General features: G+C 36.0%; 1 protein-coding gene across 1 annotated transcript; it reads right to left on the reverse strand.

Moving 5' to 3' along the window:
• Window positions 1–521: 521 nt before the first annotated feature.
• On the reverse strand, window positions 522–16,863 carry LOC306870942 (protein transport protein Sec24C). The gene is made up of 22 exons (XM_079418546.1): window positions 16,718–16,863; window positions 16,594–16,634; window positions 15,646–15,901; window positions 15,479–15,552; window positions 14,619–14,687; window positions 14,399–14,510; window positions 13,085–13,212; window positions 12,424–12,559; window positions 12,223–12,326; window positions 9,514–9,626; window positions 9,229–9,420; window positions 9,017–9,107; window positions 8,807–8,911; window positions 8,550–8,717; window positions 6,596–6,692; window positions 6,132–6,280; window positions 5,832–5,970; window positions 5,000–5,121; window positions 4,285–4,464; window positions 3,146–3,343; window positions 1,527–1,616; window positions 522–1,307 (listed from the first exon to the last, which is right to left on the reverse strand). The coding sequence occupies exons 3-22, from the start codon at window positions 15,878–15,880 to the stop codon at window positions 1,167–1,169; spliced, it is 2,643 nt and encodes an 880-aa protein (XP_079274672.1). The 5' UTR covers window positions 15,881–15,901; window positions 16,594–16,634; window positions 16,718–16,863; the 3' UTR covers window positions 522–1,166.
• Window positions 16,864–20,264: the final 3,401 nt, after the last annotated feature.

Raw genomic sequence — 20,264 nt, forward strand, 5'->3', positions numbered from 1 at the left:
CCAAACAAATAAAGTGTGTTGTTGTTCGTTTTATATGCATGACAGGATCATAATGTTGTCTTTTGCATTCACAAGGATAAATGGTAATAGGTTTTTTTTTTTTTTTCCATGCAAGGGACTGATGACTGACATGGTTTTTGTTGGCTTCCACTGACCTGTTATCTTGTGAAATAAAATATGGGAAAACTGTTTTTTATTTTTATTTTTACACTGAAATGGTCAGATGCATTAAAAATGATTTTTTTAGGTAATAGTTCCATCATGTTGACATTGCTCATTTAGTTCTCTCTGTGTGTGTGTGTTTTTAAGCATTAGATAACGAACATGGACGCCCACTCAGATATTTCATATTCAGCTCAATGTCAACATCATTAACCCCACTAATTAGACTTGACTCATTAGAAGTGTTTCTCGCTGCCTTTTGGTTATCTGTCGAGGAGGGGCAGAAATTCACAAGAACATACATTGGAAAGAAGATCAATGCTAAAGAGATTCAGCCAAGAATGATTCAGAGCCAGTCACACGTTTACAGTTATTTATTCATTTTTGGAGAGAAAAGTATCTTCTTCGTACAAAATAAATGTTACGTAAATGATTAAAACTGTAAAGTGTTAGGCCCACATGCTGATGGCCCTTTGAAAAACATCAGGGGTTTTATCAAGACATTAAATATTGAGGTGTAATGAGACCAAAAATTCAATGAATATATTATTGCTTGAAAAATATTAACATGCACTCTAACTCACCACTGCCAGTTGGGTAAATTCATGAATTCAATTCAGAGTGCAATATTCATGACACAAGAGCAAATGTTAAATCAAGCCCGTGTCTAGAACCAAACACACACACACTTCAAATAGAGAATCATTAAATCACTGAGTCTTTGATGGGAGTTCAAACAGTATTCAGTCATTCTGAGCCCTTGAAAATTAAAGGACTATTCTCCTAAAACAAGCTGGTCACATCGAATTTGCATTTACTAAAGTTGTAAAATGTAAATATTTCAGAGGTAAATGTATGGCAAATCCAGACAGAATTCTTTTTCCTTATAGATTTAAGAACAGCAGCAATGGCTATTGAGGAAACAAAAGGTAAACCACATTGGGACTGAACTATCACAAAGGACTTTACAAATATTCCACAGCCTTGTCTATGAGAAGAGACTGTCACACGATAAGACGCAATGCATTGACATGAAGGTGAAAAAGGAAGTCAGCGTATGAAGCTCCTCCGTTAGGACTCTTGTCCTCCACCAAGAGGCGCTGCAGAGACTCCTCACAGCTGTCACCCTCCCGCACCAGTTTTAGCTAAATAAAAAGACAAAAACACACATTAAAATGACTTTTTTTAACTATTAAACATGTTTTACTACCACAACTGATTCTGAAAGGAAAACTGTCAAATCCAAAACTGTGTTTTTAGCCGTGCTGATATTTTGTCAGCAAAAAAAAAAAGTTAATTCTGTGTCCACATCCTGTCAGTTCCTGAATAAAACATTGTGCAAATGAAGGGTGTGAGTCATTCACCTGGAGAGTAACAGCTGCTGAGGACTGCAGAGAGCATATGAGGGCTCTGGTGCTGATGGAGAGGGAGTTCTCAAGCATTGGAAGTTTGATCTACAAAACATAAAACACATGTTATGTATGAGGCTAAAGTGAAGTCAAAGCACTAAAATACAATGAGTGCAATACGCAATATGAAGAAAACGTGCTTGAATGGGTACTTAAAGCAATCACCAGTGTTTCCTGCAGCGTGACACGTTTATTCCATCTAAAATAATTGTTGGTGGTGGTTGAAGAGAGATCCCCATATGACTATAAAGCGCTTTGGGTGTACAGCAATACACAATAAAAGTGCTATATAAATGCCTCATTCATTCATTCATTCAATTTTTGTATGTATATGTACATTTACATTAATATTACAAAAAAAATGCCTCTTTCAAAGAAATGCTGTTTGTTTGAACTTTTTATTCATCAAGAATCCTATAAAAATGTATCAAAGTTTCCACAAAAATATTAAGCAGCACAACTGCTTTCAACATTGATTGTAAAAAGTAACGTTTAAGAACTAAATAATCATATCCGAATGATTTCTGAATCGCATGGGATCACATGGCACTAGCGGAGTAATGGCTGCTGGATTTGCCATTATAGAAATAAATTACACGTTAAAATGCATCAAAATCGAAAAGTTATTTTAAATTGTAATAATATTTCACAATATTGCTGTTTTTGATCAACTAAATGCAGCCTGAGCATAAAAGACTTGTTAAAAAGTGTCGATCAGTCGGCGCCGATAGCCTAGAGGCTAGTGTGCTGACATATAGCACAACTGTGCTCACGGCGACCCGAGTTCATTTCCTGTCTCTAGGTCCTTTGCCAAGCCGGCCCCTCTCTCCACCCAATACTTTCCTGTCTGCACTCCACTGTCATATCTAATAATAAAAGGCATAAATCCTCAAAAAAGTATATAAAAAAAAAAAGCGTCAATCCCAAATTATATTTAGTGGAAGTGAAGAAGGTGAAGTGACATGTGGCCAAGTATGGTGACCCATACTCAGAATTTGTGCTCTGTATTTAACCCATCCAAGTGCACACACACAGCAGTGAACACACATCCGGAGCAGTAGGCAGCCATACTGCTGTGGCACCTGGGGAGCAGTTGGGGATTGGGTGCCTTGCTCAAGGGTATGACCTCAGTCGTGGTATTAAAGGTGTATATTCACTCCCCCCACCTACAATCCCTGCCAGACCTGAGACTCGAATCCGCAATCTTCAGGTTACTGCCCCAATATTCCACGGCTGCCCTAATAGTGCTTTGAAAATTTAGTTGAATAATTGAATAACCTATAACAGACAAATTGGAATCTGAGTAAAAGAGATTCATCTAAAAGGTAAATTTATTCTATGACTATCTATGACATTCTATATATAGTTCATGGTCAATTACCCATTACCCAGTAGTCTATTATGGTAGAAAACAGCAGATTAGATTTCGAAAATTTTCATTTAAAATATGTATCCAACCCTTAGATTCTTTCTTAGATGAACTGCGTCTATGAATTGTTCTCATTCGTCAGTCACTTCGGATAAAGTCTGCAAAATGCTAATATAAACGCCAACTCAGTGTGTCCCTGTCTCACCTCTCCAGATGTGAGGTAGGAGAAGGAGTTGGTGTTGAAAAGCTGTAGAAGAGTGTGAGGAGGCACACAGCTGCCCACCCAAAGGAGCAGTGCCAGTGGGCAGTAGATCAGATACAGACCCCCTGGATCCAGACTAGAGACAGTACAGCGCACGGCTTCCCCTAATGATGGCATGTTGGCATTATCAGCAGAGACAGACTGCAGGGGTGAGAAGGGTAAACACAGAGACAGTGGCGTCATCATCCAGTCAGGAGAGAAAGCATCAATATTTTAGGATGTTTGTGTTGGACTTAAATGTGACGGATTTTTCTTGCTCTATTTAAGTTTGGTGTACTAAGCAGAAAAACTTTCATAACTTTAAGCTCCCATTCCAGTCCAAAAAGACACAAAAAAGGTACTTTTAAAAGTACTGCAGTGCAGCCCGTTTTTATTGGTTTCGACACTATTGGTTTCAAATTTTGTCTGTTTAAGACATTTTTTTGGATTTCATTTTTTTTTTTTTTATAATTGTAATTTTTTATATATATATATATATATATATATATATATATATATATATATATAATTACCAGCCAATAAGCTGGTGGTTATTTTCTTGCTATGACAGTAACCAAGAAATGGCAGATGATATATAATATTTATAGTGTTCATACAATTTCCAATATCTAAATAAATTAGGAATACAACTTTAAAACTAAAATGAACCATTTTAAATGCAGTTAATTTAAATGAAAGTTCAGGTAAGCATTATGACAAAAAAGGGAATAGAAAATGTAAAAATGAAAGAAAAAAAAAGTAAAAAATAGACAATATTCAATATTTTCTGATATATCCAATATTGATCATATATTGATAAATTAAAAAAAGACATTTCTAATATCAGCCAACATTCAATGTGATACTAATATACTGTGCATTCGTAATTATGACTGTCTTTGGTGCCAGAAATCTTGACATAATAAAATGCTATAAATAGAGAGTGAAAGTACAGTAGATGCTAGAGTAGTGAAGAATGCGGCATCTCTAAATTCTGCCATTTGCATAACAAACCAACTGAGAATTATGAATTCTTACAGACAAGGAAACTGTCTCATTTCAGTGACTAATTTGGATGAACAGAATAGACGTCTGTCTCTCACCAGAGGCAGAATAAGTGGGTAGAACAGAGAAGCAGTGCTCAGCGTGTCCATGGAGACAATGAGGCTACGCAGTTGTAGACGCTGATGTACAGAGCTCCGCAGCCCAGGCAGAAGCACCTCGCTCTTGCGTAGACTGTTAATGTAGACAGGTACGGCTTTCAGAAACTGAGGCAGCACCAGCTGACAGAAAGAAAGACACACACAGAGAAAGAGACAAAGATGAGAATGACACTCAAGACTCTATTATCCGAATGAAATAGGAATCACTTAGAATGGCTTCTTAGTATTATTATCTGTGCCTGCATCATTAATAGGCTAACGAATCGTAAAATTAATTCAGATTGGAGTAACAGTGTCTGTCATCTCCTAAAAATACTTTTTTCAAGACTTCACGCGTCTAAAATATCTGATTAAGCTCTAATTACACAACTGGATAATAACTGTCTAGGGCTTTTTGCACAAAAAAGGCAATGTGACAAAAAGGTGACTATTTATTTAAGCAATTAAAAATTAATTGGACTGAAAAATGGGACCTTATTTTTTTAATTGGTTTCACCAAATCATGGTATAATATTTGTCTAAATGACTGCTTCATCTGAAACTGTATGATAAATCTCTAGAGTATCTGAATATTCAAAAGCGTGTGCTGGTCCAGTACCCTATGAAACTTATGAGAGATCCTCATTAAAGAGAGAGAACTATATGAAGAACGCACCTGTCCTGGGGACACAGAGGTAGTGCAGCTGTGTTTCCTGAAGCAAGCCAACATCTCAGTAACCTCTGTCTGTAACTCCTCACGCAGCGATTGCAGCGGACTCTCCAGTGCTAATGAATACACTGACTCACACACACACGGACAAAATAAAGTTGGAAATATTATAAAGTTAAAATAGCCAAATTGATGTAAAACAAGGAAGACTGGGTGCAATAGCGCAACAAAACAACTGATTATGCACTGCTAGTAAATATTACTGTATATATATTATACATTCAAAAGTTTGGGGTTGGAAATATTTTTGAAAGTGGGCTCTTTTTGCTCACCAAGGCTATATCCATTTGATCAAAAATTCAATAAAAACTATAATATAACCACGATTTTCAAAAATGTTTTGCATATTTTAAAATGCAATTTATTCCTATGGTGGCAAACCTGAATTTTCAGCATCATTACTCAGTGTCACATGGTTTTTCAGAAATGATTCTGACATGCTGATTTGGTGCTCAACATTTTTATTTATCACTATCAGTGTAGAATATAGTTGTGCTGCATAATATTTGTATAGAAACGGTGAGTTTTTTTTTTTGATGAATAGAAAGTAACAGCATTTATTCGAATAGAAGTTATTTAAAACATTATAAATTTCTTTACTGTCACTTTTAAACAATTCAGTGCATCCTTACTGAATAAAAGTAATATTTCTCTAAAAAAAAACGACCCAGAACTTTTAAACAGTAGTGAATATATTATATATTTTATTAAAAAAGTAAATGAGGCCTAATTTGATTTCATATTGATATATTTGATTCATATTCAGATTTTTTAATACTTTTCTTGCAGTAGAATGTGAGGAGCGTCTCGGCCTGGCTGCTTCTAAAGGTGTCTAGCGGTTGACGGGAAGCGGACAGAGTAACGGTGTGTATCCGTGTCCTGTTCTCTCCGGAGGAGCTACTGTATGACAGCACAAACTACACAAGCACAATCAAACCAATAGATTAAATGAACAACACATCAAATTATTTATCATATCCATTACTCTCAGATAAGTGTCATTTTATCAAAATTTGAGACTGACTAATATGATAATTTATGATTTTATATCAATCCAATGACATCACATCAATACTACCTGTATGGCTACACCCCTCGTTTCATCCAAAGACTTGTTGTGAGTGAACTCAAATGCCAGAGCTGTGCGCCAATCAAGCGCTGCCATGGCAACACAGCAGGAGTCAGGACCGGCGATGAAGGAGCCATAGCAACCAGATATGCGCATCTCTGCAGAAACACAGCGTTTGAGCTGTTAATATACCCACCAGCTATTTACAAATAACATCTGACACTCATGCATCGAATTCAAGGTACAAACAAGTGACTATCCATTCAAGTACTCAAATGATTTCATACTTGGCAGATTGATTTATTTAGACTATGGCCTAATATATGTATGCTCTGTGTCTAATTTGATAACATTTCAAAAAATGAAATCAAAGCTAAACTACAGTCTTAACGTTTAGTTGGTAATAACTTTCTTAGTTCCTCTATGTCTTAGAATCTGCGTTTCTAGATTCTTATAGACGCCCTTTTGATTACCTTTACTGACAAAAACTCTGAGCTTAACTTTGAAGGCCATCTGCATATTCACACATCTGCTCAGATCAGCTCGGAAGCGTTCCTGTTCCATCTCTGACTGCAAAGAAAAGTACACGGAAAGATTTAGTATGAAGTGACACAGTTTGTTCACACTACATTAAATATGGTTGTCACTCTTCTTCTGAGTGCTTTATCCCGGTTGTCTTCACACAGCAGGAAGAGGACGGAATAACGTGTGTATCTGTGTCCTAGTTTAGTTAGTTATAGAAGAGATAACCATATTCTGAAAAAGTCACTCCTGAAAAATTCACTCTGATTACAATAAATCCACATAGTGTACAGAACCAAACTAAATGACTAGTTGCTAATACAGTAACGTCGCTTTCTTTAAGACATTGACAGTTTGTTACTAGAAAGTCAATGAAAAACCTAAAAATTATGACTTGTTTTGCTTATGAGGAAAAAGAAAAACATAAAAGACAGAAATAAGAGAATATGTGACAATTACATTATAAAAAACAAGACATCTGACAGTAGTCAAACAGGAGCTGTAATGAACATGAGAGTATAATACTTTGGGCCCTATGAAATTCATTAATTTTTTTTCCAAATTCAAAAGTTAAATATGAAAGTGTAATTATGAAAGTATAAATCAAAAAGCATGTGTAATTAAGTGAAATCACGAAACACATAATTTAACAGTAATTTATTAAATGTTTAATGTATGAAATACTTTTTTTTGTTTCAAATTCAGTTTTATTTTGACCAAATTCTGTTTTCCATAAAGGTTCTGGATTCCATTTCCATTCAATTTTAATAATCCTAAGTATCTCTAATTAATGAATTGTATTTAAAAAATATTATTTTATTTATTTATTTTCCAGAAATACTGTGTTGTGCATTTAAATTCTGGTAAATTTTCCTGGTAAATATTCCTTAAAAAATAATGTTTTAATAATAATTTTATTAGTAGTAGTAGCACTATCATTACATTAAGTAATATATTTCTGTTACAGTTTCTTCAAGTTAAACTGAACTTTTATTTTGATGGGTTGCTGTGAAGACCTTTAGTTTCTGTTAGTATAAGACGACAATAGCCTTTTCTCAAAAACAATTAAAATAATAAAAGATAAAATGCTCATCAAGTGACTCTCAGAGCAGTTCTAGAAATTATGTTTGTGTGTTCACGTACTCATTTCGAGGCGGCAGAGGAAAAACATACTTCGCAGAGGGTCGCAGAGCAAGCAGGATTCATATTTAAATAGCCTTTTGCGGCTTTATATTCACAGACCTTAGTCTATATTGCGTTTTGATTGAAGTGTACTGACTTATTTTTAATTTTTTCATCCAAAATTTGGCAAATTCTGTGACATTCCGTGTTACACAGTAAATTCCATTTTTATGACTGGATTCTGCAATTCCATCTGCATTTAGGGCCCTAAATATACAACACACTATATGCAGTACATTATAAAAAATACAATAAAAGAATGCCACCATGCTATTTGTAGCAAAGAGCTTGATTCTACTCATTTCCAGTAAATCTGAATCTTTGTTATCTGGTTACCATTCATATAGTTTATCACGGTCATGTTATCATTTAACAGACATTTATCATTCATTATTACAGTGCTCTAATTGCAGGGACGGTCCTCTTGGAGCAGGTAAGTGGCTTGCTCAGGGGGACTATGACGATAGAGCGGGAAGGCAAACTTTGTTAAACTTGCAGTTAATAGGATGTCTACAAAAGCCTTGTATTAGCAGCAGAGATTTTTAACAAGTACCACGCATTATGATATTCCAGGCTAAATCTCAAGGCAGCCATAGGGCTGTTTTGAATTTTCAAATTTGTACAGCAGTTTTAAAGTAATTGGGCTCTAAGGTTTTCTTCATCTGACATAATAGGACATGAGGGTATAACTGATGTCGACTGAGTGCAGATGGCATTTATTACCTGTAGACTGTTATAGCAGATGACCCCACCCCCTGTGAGAAAGGGGATGTGCCCTGGCCAAGACCCGCCTACTTCTTGATGGGAGAACACAAAAATGTGCACGCTGCAACCTTGACTGACACATTCTTTAGCCAATGAGATCGAAGAATCTGGTCCTTGGAAGATGGACTAATATGAAATCAAGAGGAAGCAGATAACTAAAACACTTTTTGGTTTATGGACAATATTGTGGAAAAATTGCATGTTCTTTAATTCACCTTCACTTTGCTAGACCTGAAGAAACCAGAGGAGCTTTGCTGATTTGAGCCTTCAGAAACAGGTGAGGAATGAAAGATCAATAATTTGCCTGGAGACGCTGCATCCTTTTGAAATGAGACGCAAGAGACTTATAAATCAACATTTGCAGCACGAACACTGAATTTTTTAGCAAGGGCATGTGCATGTTTAAGACTCATTAAGGCTCTTGCCTGAAGAATCTTCAGCCCTGCAGAAACAGAAAGCTCTTGTGAGCCGGATCTATCCGACTCAGGGTTGAAAAGTGAAATTTCCTGTAGAACTCTGCCCAAGAAGAAAGGAATAGTTAACTATATTGTTAACATTACTGTTAACTATATTATTGACTATTTTGCCTCTTGTTTTAATGATAATTATATTAGTAGAACAAATGCAATTTCAAAACCTCTCAAGAATGTGTCTGCAGTCTTTCAGTGGCACCAGAAGGCCCTCCACCACAGGAAGTTCCAGCTCCTCACAGTCAGTGATGACCATCATGTGAGGACGGGACAGAGCTGGACTCAGGTTATAAAGATGAATCCGGCTGTCATAGGTCATCAAACCCACTCGAAGATCTGATCGGTCAGTTTCTTCAGTCCTAAAACAAAGAAACAACATTCACAAACCATCTGATTCCAGAATTGATTTCAGACATTAGGAATGGAAATGATTGTGAGATAACATCCCTTACCCACTTGAAGCTTGCAATTGAGAACAAATCTGCCTACAAATGTGGTCAAGCTGCCCCGTTCCCATCGCACTGGCAGATACATCTATCGCCAGCAGCAACACAGCAGCTTTACCCTGTTAAGTAGAGCATAGCGGAAGTCAGGACTATTCAAGTATTTAAATAAAACTGGCATCAATATAAAAGCTGACTACTGTATGTACATTACTATTCAAAAGTTTGGAGTCGGCAAGATATTTTAATAATATTGCTGTCAAGCGATTAATCATGATTAAATCGCAACCAAAAAAAAAAATGTTGTTTACATAATATATGCATGTGTACTGTGTATATTTGTTATACAGTCAGGTCCATAAATATTGGGACATCGACACAATTCTAACATTTTTGGCTCTATACACCACCACAATGGATTTCAAATGAAACAAACTTTAAGAAATAAAGCAGTTAAAGCACAAGATGTGCTTTAACTGCAGACTGTCAGCTTTAATTTGAGGGTATTTACATCCAAATCAGGTGAACGGTGTAGGAATTACAACAGTTTGCATATGTGCCTCCCACTTGTTAAGGGACCAAAAGTAATGGGACAATTGGCTTCTCAGCTGTTCCATGGCCAGGTGTGTGTTATTCCCTCATTATCCCAATTACAATGAGCAGATAAAAGGTCCAGAGTTCATTTCAAGTGTGCTATTTGCATTTGGAATCTGTTGCTGTCAACTGTCAAGATGAGATCCAAAGAGCTGTCACTATCAGTGAAGCAAGCCATCATTAGGCTGAAAAAACAAAACAAACCCATCAGAGAGATAGCAAAAACATTAGGCGCAGCCAAAACAACTGTTTGGAACATTCTTAAAAAGAAGGAATGCACCGGTGAGCTCAGCAGCACCAAAAGACCCGGAAGACCACGGAAAACAACTGTGGTGGATGACCGAAGAATTCTTTCCCTGGTGAAGAAAACACCCTTCACAACAGTTGGCCAGATCAAGAACACTCTCCAGGAGGTAGGTGTATGTGTGTCAAAGTCAACAATCAAGAGAAGACTTCACCAGAGTGAATACAGAGGGTTCACCACAAGATGTAAACCACTGGTGAGCCTCAAAAACAGGAAGGCCAGATTAGAGTTTGCCAAACGACATCTAAAAAAGCCTTCACAGTTCTGGAACAACATCCTATGGACAGATGAGACCAAGATCAACTTGTACCAGAGTGATGGGAAGAGAAGAGTATGGAGAAGGAAAGGAATTGCTCATGATCCTAAGCATACCACCTCATCAGTGAAGCATGGTGGTGGTAGTGTCATGGCGTGGGCATGTATGGCTGCCAGTGGAACTGGTTCTCTTGTATTTATTGATGATGTGACTGCTGACAAAAGCAGCAGGATGAATTCTGAAGTGTTTCGGGCAATATTATCTGCTCATATTCAGCCAAATGCTTCAGAACTCACTGGTTCTGAAGCATTCACAGTGCAGATGGACAATGATCCAAAGCATACTGCAAAAGCAACCAAAGAGTTTTTGAAGGGAAAGAAGTGGACTGTTATGCAATGGCCAAGTCAATCACCTGACCTGAATCCGATTGAGCATGCATTTCACTTGCTGAAGACAAAACTGAAGGGAAAATGCCCCAAGAACAAGCAGGAACTGAAGACGGTTGCAATAGAGGCCTGGCAGAGCTTCACCAGGGATGAAACCCAGCGTCTGGTGATGTCTATGCGTTCCAGACTTCAGGCTGTAATTTACTGCAAAGGATTTGCAACCAACTATTAAAAAGTGAAAGTTTGATTTATGATTATTATTCTGTCCCATTACTTTTGGTCCCTTAACAAGTGGGAGGCACATATGAAAACTGTTGTAATTCCTACACCGTTCACCTGATTTGGATGTAAATACCCTCAAATTAAAGCTGACAGTCTGCAGTTAAAGCACATCTTGTTCGTTTCATTTGAAATCCATTGTGGTGGTGTATAGAGCCAAAAATGTTAGAATTGTGTCGATGTCCCAATATTTATGGACCTGACTGTATACACATACATATATTATGTAAACAAAAATGTTTATTTTGGATGCGATTAATCACGATTAATTGTTTGACAGCACTATTTAAAAAATATTTTTAAATGTCTCCTATGCTCACACAGCCTGCACTTATTTCATTAAGAATTACAGTAAAACAGTAATATTGAAAGACATTATTACAGTTTAAAATAACTGCTTTCTCTTTTAATAGATGTTAAAATGAAATTATTCCTGTGATGCAAAGCTGAATTTTCAGCATCATTACTCCAGTTGTCAGTGTCACATGATCCTTTAGAAATCATTCTTCAAGAAACAATTATTATTATTATCAGTGTTGAAAATGGTTGTGCTACTTAATATTTTTGTGGAAACCTTCATACTTTCTTTTCTGGATTAATGAATACAAAGTTCAAAACAACAGTATTTATGTGAAATATAAATATTTTGTAATATTATTCTAAACGTTTTACTATCACTTTTCAATTGAATGTGTGTTTGCCAAATAAATAAGTCAATAAATAAATAAAACCTTGCTGATCTCAAACTTTTAAACGGAAGGGTATATTTAAAAAAAAATGCTTTGAACCCTAAATTAGATTTTAATTCAATACTAATGTGTAATGCAATATAATAGAGTTACTTATAGTATAAAACAAGAAAAAAATTAAGTTCAAAACAAATCCATGCCATTCCTGACCGTCTGTTTTTCCAGGATCTCATATGAGCCAAGACTGAGCTCAGGTTTTTTTTCGCAGTCGACACGGCGACCTTGATTAGTGGGCTGATAGGACTGCCATGGCACTATGAGAAAAAGATGTGCTTGAGCAAAGACGGAAGGACATATGTGCACAGCTTTAACCAAAAATTGAGAATAGGCTGTAGGCTAAGCAAGACTTACCTTCATTGAGTTTGTCACAGAAAGGGCAGTAGAATTTTTGCCCGCAGTCCTGCCAGCTCATAGCAGGGCTCATGAAGGCCCCGCAGTGTGCACAGCCCTTAACACAATCTCCCGCCTCACAAACTGGCACATCACGCTTTGGAAAACATTCACATAGCATGTTTATAAGAGCAGGCCACAGTAAAACACTGAGAAGTATGTGAAGTGACATATATATACTGCCAAGTATGGTGACCCATACTCGGAATTCCGCATTTGCATTTAACCCAGAGTGCAAATACACACCGTGAACACACACCCGGAGCAGTGGGCAGCCATTTATGCTGCGGCGCCCGGGGAGCAGTTGGGGGTTCGGTGCCTTGCTCAAGGGTACCTCAGTCGTGGTATTGAGGGTGGAGAGAGCGCTGGACATTCACTCCCCCCCACATACAATCCCTGCCGGCCCGAGACTCGAACCCGCAACCTTTGGATTACGAGTCCGAATCTCTAACCATTTGGCCACGACTTCCCCGTGTTGGTGAAGGTGACTGAGATTTCTCAAGATGACAACATGACTCACACAAACCCCACTCAAATAAGACAAATAAAAGTGACATCTTATTCATTATGAACTCCCCCAAATACATTTTGTCTGTTTTTGTTTTTTTTTACCCATACATACTTCTCCTTTTTCTGGCCTGGTCAGCGGACACACGATTGCACCCAGCGGGAGATGACTCTTCTGAGCTGACTGAGCCTCCACAGGGAAGCTGTAGGACGTGCAGCGGATAAAACGAGGTGTGGCATTACCTGTGAAGCACAGCGAAAAACAAAAAAGTGATTATACATTGTGTCGCACAATATTATAATCTTGTTTTCACTTATAACATCTGAAGGTTTTGCTAGATTCTGCAACTAGATTCTCTCTTTAATCTGCACAACAATTTAATGTACGGAATACATATACAATTTTTATTTTTATTTCTATCTTTTTGCACAATTTCATGTACAGTATATACGTAAAGTTCTTGTACAGTCTCAGTTTGTGTATGTCTAGGCAACTAGGTATAGTAGTTATAGTATTTATAGTATATGTATAGTCAGATGCTCTGTTTTTTTTGTTTTTTCCTCTTATACTTGCATTGTTGTATGTTTATTTTATGTTTAACTAGTATGTAGCACCGTGGTCCTGCGAGACACGACATTTCGTTCCACTATATGTCCACACATGCAGCAGAATGACAATAAAGCTCAACTTGAACTTGAACTTGAACTAACTACAACATCTCGGACCAGAAAGCAACCCTCTCTATAGACTTGTGATTAAAAAGTAACTTTTTTCTTTTTTGAGAAAAAAAGAAAGTAGAATTAGAAAAAAGGGCTAAACTGCACTAAATGTTTTAAATTTTAAGATGTAATTCACTGCTGACAAGATTGGCTTTTAATAAAACGTGGCTGCAGAAAGCATACAGTAGAAAGACTAATTTCTTGTATAAATTGCTATGTGACAAGGGAAAATGAAAAAAAAAAAATGCTTTATTTCTAAAAGGTATAGGGAAACCTCAACACCCATAATGCACTGGGTTCGATCTGACTATTTATGGGATACAAAAATGCAGAAGATCTGTTGTTTTACATTTTACATCATCCAGCAGATGATAAACAAGCATATTTCACAGCATACTGTGTGTTTGTCCTAGTGTCAGCAGGATTCCACCGTTAATGTCCTGCTGTATTTATGAGACTGAAAAACAGCAGCTGTGTTTGAGATTATCATGATGTCTCATTATAAGAACAACACCTGTCAATATTTCATTACCTTTGTGTATCTGGCTCCATCATTGTCTGAAAGTCAGTTAAAGTCCAAATAATTTCAACAAAAGCACAACAAAAGCTGTTGTGATAAGAAAAACAGATGCATCACATTTATTTTTCATGTGAATTTGGGAACAAAGTCAAAAGATAATATGGCTAAACTGGTCAACAGTGATGGTACCTCTGTCCTCCAGGGTGCATTGTGTTGAAGAGAGAGGGGGAACTGAAGATTTGTGTTCTGAAACAAACACTTTCCCCTCCCACTGGATCCTGTCCTCTTTAATCACCTGGACCTAAGCATTTAAGAGACATTTAGACATTGAGACAAAACAGCACAGCCATACACAACAGTGCAATCAAACCTGAGCTGCATTACAGAATAAGAGGGCCAGTTCATTTACCACACTGGGTAGAAGCTGAGGATCCAGGCCGTACCGAGACTCTATCTTAGAATTTGACACTGGACTCGTCTGACAACAGAGAGGAAAAGAAAGTGATCCTTCAGTAAATTCAATGCAGATCATATGGGTCATATGCTTGTATAATACACAAGACTGAGACAATTAAAACAGACTGCAAATTTAACGCTAAATTTCTATCACATCCAAGTCATACTGATGACACTTAATGAGCACTTACTCATTAGCGTTCACTCTGTCTGGGAAAAAGAAGTGTGATTGTTACAACTTTTTAATTGAGATATTTTTGAATTTGCTGAGCTTTTCTTATGATGTGATGTCTTTAATTGTTTTGTTTAATGACTATTTTTTATTTATTTAATCACTAAATTAGTGATAAAAGTTAACCAGAATGACAGATGCTTACACTGTCACTGGTAGAATCAATACAATATTTTATTTTATATTTTTCACTTGTATTTTAAAATATATTTTATTGTATTTTACTTAAACAAAATGTAATCGTTTTTATTTTGTTTTTAAATTACAATGCAGAGTTACAGTGAGGATTTTGGTTTCAATGCATATTAATCTGGGACAGCTAAATGATTTAATACCAGATAAAGGTGAAAAACATGCAAGAATAATATAATATACTGTATATAAAACATAATATATATATATATATATATATATATATATATATATATATATATATATATATATACATAAAATTGTATAAGATAAAGTATAATGACTATCAGATTTGAATTAAAAAAAGAAAATGTACCCTGAAACTATAAAAAAAAAAAAAAAAAATGGTACAATATCCCCCGATCTCCCCTACATTGTCATGCCCTCACTGGTAATGAGTAGCTTCTCTGTGGCAATCCTTGATTCGTCATATTTGTGATCTCAGGAACAGGCTTTAACACACCTGTGACAAGACAGGATCAAAAATGTTAGCATTTTCTTCCATCAGACAGCGAAACTCCCCATAGATTGTGATGTTCTTGATGATGATGCTTACCCTGGTAGCTTTGCTGTGAAGGGTCCCAGTACAGTGACTGAGGCCGATGACCTGCTGCGGTTCCTGTCGTGTGGGTCATAGGGCTCACACTCTGCTGATCTGGGTTCAGGTTTGGATAGTGATATGAAGGAGGTGGACAGCTGGGTGGAGGCATGCTTGGGGTCCTAGGACTCTGTCCAGCCCATGGCTGCGGTGGTGGATGTGTATAGCTGTGGTTTACTGCAGGAAGCTCCATTCTGTGACCAATTCAATCTACCTTTATAATCAAAGACAACATTACAGAGCAAAGTCATTCCTTTTCATTTGTGACCCTGGACCACAAAACCAGTCATAGGTATCACAGGTATATTTGTAGCAATAGCCAACAATAATTTGTATGGGTAAAAATGATTGATATTTTATGCCAAAAATCATTAGGATATTAAGTAAAGATCATGTTCCATGAGGATATTTTGTAGTTTTCCTACTGTAAATATATCAAAACGTAATTTTTGATTTGTAATATGCAATGCTAAGAATTTAATTTTCTCAATATTTTGATTTTTTTTCACCCTCAGATTCCAGATTTTCAAATAGTTGTATCTCGGCCAAATATTGTCCTATCATAACAAACCATATATCAATGGAAAGCTTATTTATTCAACTTTCATGTGATGTATAAATCTCAATATCACATTATAGAATAGGTTGTGGTCCAGGGTCACATTTCATTAAACGGAATGATAATCCCAGATTAAGCTCAAAACACCAGTATGTAAACTGTAACCTTTCTGGAATGACGCAATTAAAATTTGTGTGAAAAAAAGCTTATATACATAAAAACTCGGTCTATTTATATGTCAGTCATACTGTCAAACAGTGATCAGCTGATCACCTCACACCGGTATAAATGCGCTCATCCGTCTGAATGTATCTGATTACACGGTACTGAGAAAATGAATTTTTTACCATGCGATGCTTCATGTTAGGAGATTTCAGCACGAGTCGCCCTGAAATAGAGAGAAATAGCTAGTATTAGTACGGAAACACGGGTATCGATGCAGAAGCGGTCGCCTGGTTAGCGTCAGCTCACATTTAATTAATGTGTCAGTCTTCAGCTCCGTCACTGCTCAAAACATCATAAACACGGCATTTCAATATATTCAAAGGCCCTCTGTCTTCCGTGCTAAAAGCACACCGTCTTCTGAGTCTGTACTGTGCGCACAGTGAATACGTCTCACCCAAATTGTAGCTGCAATATCATTATTAGGACCTCAAGGTGGCAGAACTGCGTCACCAAACACTTCCGCTCTACACGATACTAATGTTACAGATTATTTGCTCAAATTAATATGACCAACATCAATACAATTTACCACTGAATCTACAATGTAAAATGTTATACAAGAGTTAAAGTGTTGTTTATTTATTTAGACACTTCCAGTGCTCAGTTCAGTTACAAACATAGGCCTACTAACTTTTCTTTAAAATAAAAAATAAAAAATACATTGGTAATTACTTCCAGATTAATTTAAATAATCTAAATCCTACACTACACAATCACTGTGCATAGATGATACCTTATTTGGATAAATACAGTTCTTAATACAGCATATTTTATGCACAAATACTGCATTAACCCTTTAGTGAATCTAATTCCAATTTTTTTAATCAAATTCTTTTTGGCCCCACAACTTTTTTGGGATGAACTGTCAAAGAAGACATTCTGAAAATGTTATAAATAACATTGATCATGTTCTAATCTGCTATTTCTTAAATACATGTTGTCAGTGTGCAAGTAAACCAATGACTGGTGCAAAATAAGTGAACAATGTGTAATTTCTTATGTACAGCATTCTTCTATGTAGCCACCTTATTTTTTGTGCAAGAATGGAAGCAGCCATTTGTAAATTGAATGTGTCTGGCTTCCGGTGTCACTTCCAGTTATTTTTAGCTGTACAAAACAGTTAGACTGCTTGAAACTACGAACTGTTTTTTTTTCTTTATTATTTTAATGTATTGTCTTAATCATAAACACATTGGTTTGTAGCTCAATCAGTTTTACTGTTTACTGCAATTTGATATTCTTCTCATTATTTTCCCATAGCAGCTAATGAATCGGAAGTCTTGCACATTTATAGAAAACAGCTTGCTTCCGTGCTGAAAAATAAGTTGGATAGCTCAGTACGCCTATGTGTTGTTGTGTTTTAAAATATAAGTGAAGTACAGAAGTAATGAATCCTGTTCTATAATTGCATGCAATATCTATGTGCTACGTGACAAATAAAATACCAAAATATATTAAATATTATTATTTTATTAACTTTTCAAAGGTTGACATTATGGGCAATTTGTAAATCCAAGGCATGTATGAATAATTTGCTAAACATGCATGGGTTAATGTGCAAAGGCCAGCCATTTACGCAGTGGTTCATTATAGAACAAACACTTGCAAGAATGGAGGTGGAGGTGGTACAGTAGTAAATATTTCATCTACTCTTCTGCAGTCCACTGATGTACTATTCATGAGGTCAAGAGGGCTGACGACTACACTCTGGAATTCACCTGCTTAGCACATTCACATATCCACACACACACAGACATATGCAATCACACCATTAAGTATAAATATACACTTTTTACAGGGGGTGGCTTATACTTTAAACATTTGGCTAATAAGAGTCTGTGTAATTACACGCCCAATGGCAAATCCTGAAGAAGAGTGACCGCCATGGTCCTTGTAGTTTTATTACAGCACTTAACCTCCCACCTGCTGTTAGAGGACCCATGTCTCAGAGTGAAGCTACTGACTCCGTGCTGTCCTCTTCACACACACACTCTTCAGAGAGAAGAGGAGGGCTCAGGCATAAATGCCACATGATTTACTGCCATTATAAAAATAAATGATGTACAGTAATACCTTGGCCATTACTCCTGAAACTTTCAACAACGGTAAATCTTTTTAGTATACTAGGCCATTTCCTTAAAAGGGATAAGAGCAATTGACTCGCATACCCGTAACTCTCTTCCTCTCTTCATCATCTTGCTATTTCAATAATGCCACTAAAATAATTTTCAGCGTTGCAACAAAAAATAATAGCAGAGGTGACACGGTCAGTCTTATGTTCACCTCTACAAAATCCAGAGACTTTAACTCTCTTTAGGTTTCGATACTTTGTTTATACTGCCTTCATAGGCAGTTATCTAAGTTAGCATTCTCATCATGCAAGGATTTCATTAGTTACTAAAATAAAACAAAATATTAGATGAAAAAAAAATGTAACCTAAAAAAAATTAAATAAAGTGAAAAATGTTGCGTGAAATTTAATCTAAGTGCCAACATTATTAAAACTAAAATTGAAATAAAAATAAATTTCAGCTAAATAGCAAATGACAAAAACATGCAACATAATTACTACCCCAAAAAATAAAAAATAAAAAACACTAAAATTTAAATGGCTACTGAGAACCTAAAAGTATGTGTAGTCTGAAAACATAAAACACTACTCATTTAGACCGACGCAACTTTGACTGAAACAATGTATCTTTATAGGCAGCATTATTACAGTATATATAAATCTCCTTTGCTTATGGTAAATCATACCGCAAATATGCAAAGCGATTCATACGATTCCTAGTATTCTTACAAAATAAAGAGGGAAAAAATTTATGGAGAACAATGAAAAGCCACTTCACATCAAACCATTATGGTAAATATCTCAAATGTAACTGAATAATTCATTAGTGTGAGTTTAGGTACAAAGGGAGCTCTAAACAAAGGCCACCACAGATTTCCTGCAGTAACACCATCAGGCGATAATGCTGCTTCTGGGATGCCAGTGTTCTCACAGCACTTTTGCAGCATTAACTGTCAATTGAAGTGATTAGGCTTTTATAAAATGATTAAAGTGCTTCAAGTACACACTATGTGACTAAGAACCCACTTCACAATTAGTGTCAAGGGTGTCTTCTTTTTTTAAAAGCTGGAGGGGACAGTTCTGAGGGAGGTGCATGTGCAGCTAGTCATCAAATGTTAAACTTCTAGCGTTCAAACATTTGTGGTCAATAACTTTTTAATGTATGCATTAATTAATTTATTTATTTAAAACCTCTTATTCTCATCAAGACTCAATTTGATCAAAAGTAAAGCAGTATTGTGAAATACAATTTTAAATAACTGTTTTCTATTTAAATATATTTCAATTAATTCCTGTGATGGCAAATCTGAATTTCCAGCAGCCATTATCTCAGTCATCAATGTCACCTGTTCCTTCAGAAATCATTCTAATATGCTGATATAATGCTCCAGAAACATTTCTTACTATTATCAATGTTGAAAACAGTTGTGCTGCTTAATATATTCCATGATACATTTTTCAGGATTCTTTGATGAACAGAAAACTCAATAGAACAGCACTTATTTGAAATAGAAATCTTTTGTAATATTTTCTCTCCACTCTCGCTTTTAAGCAATTTTATGCATCATTGCTAAATAGACGTATTAATAAAAAATGAAACCATGCTTTTGAATTGATATTGATATTTATATTATATGTTGTGAAGATAAATGATGTTTACAAGTCAAAACTGAAATGTAAACAATAATATAACTTATATTACATGATACAATATTATAATAT

This window comes from Barbus barbus, assembly GCF_936440315.1.
Source record: "Barbus barbus genome assembly, chromosome: 6".
Lineage (NCBI taxonomy): Eukaryota > Metazoa > Chordata > Actinopteri > Cypriniformes > Cyprinidae > Barbus > Barbus barbus.

Bases quoted from the DNA above. Each gene is read 5' to 3' on its own strand.
- LOC306870942 (XM_079418546.1), bottom strand. From the start codon at position 15,880: ATGGAGCTTCCTGCAGTAAACCACAGCTATACACATCCACCACCGCAG. The intron at 8,912-9,016 runs GCAAGAGCCTTA...TCATTTCAAAAG, and splicing joins CAGGGCTGAAGATTCTTCAG to GATGCAGCGTCTCCAGGCAA. The intron at 1,308-1,526 runs GTGAATGACTCA...CTTTTTATTTAG, and splicing joins CAGCAGCTGTTACTCTCCAG to CTAAAACTGGTGCGGGAGGG.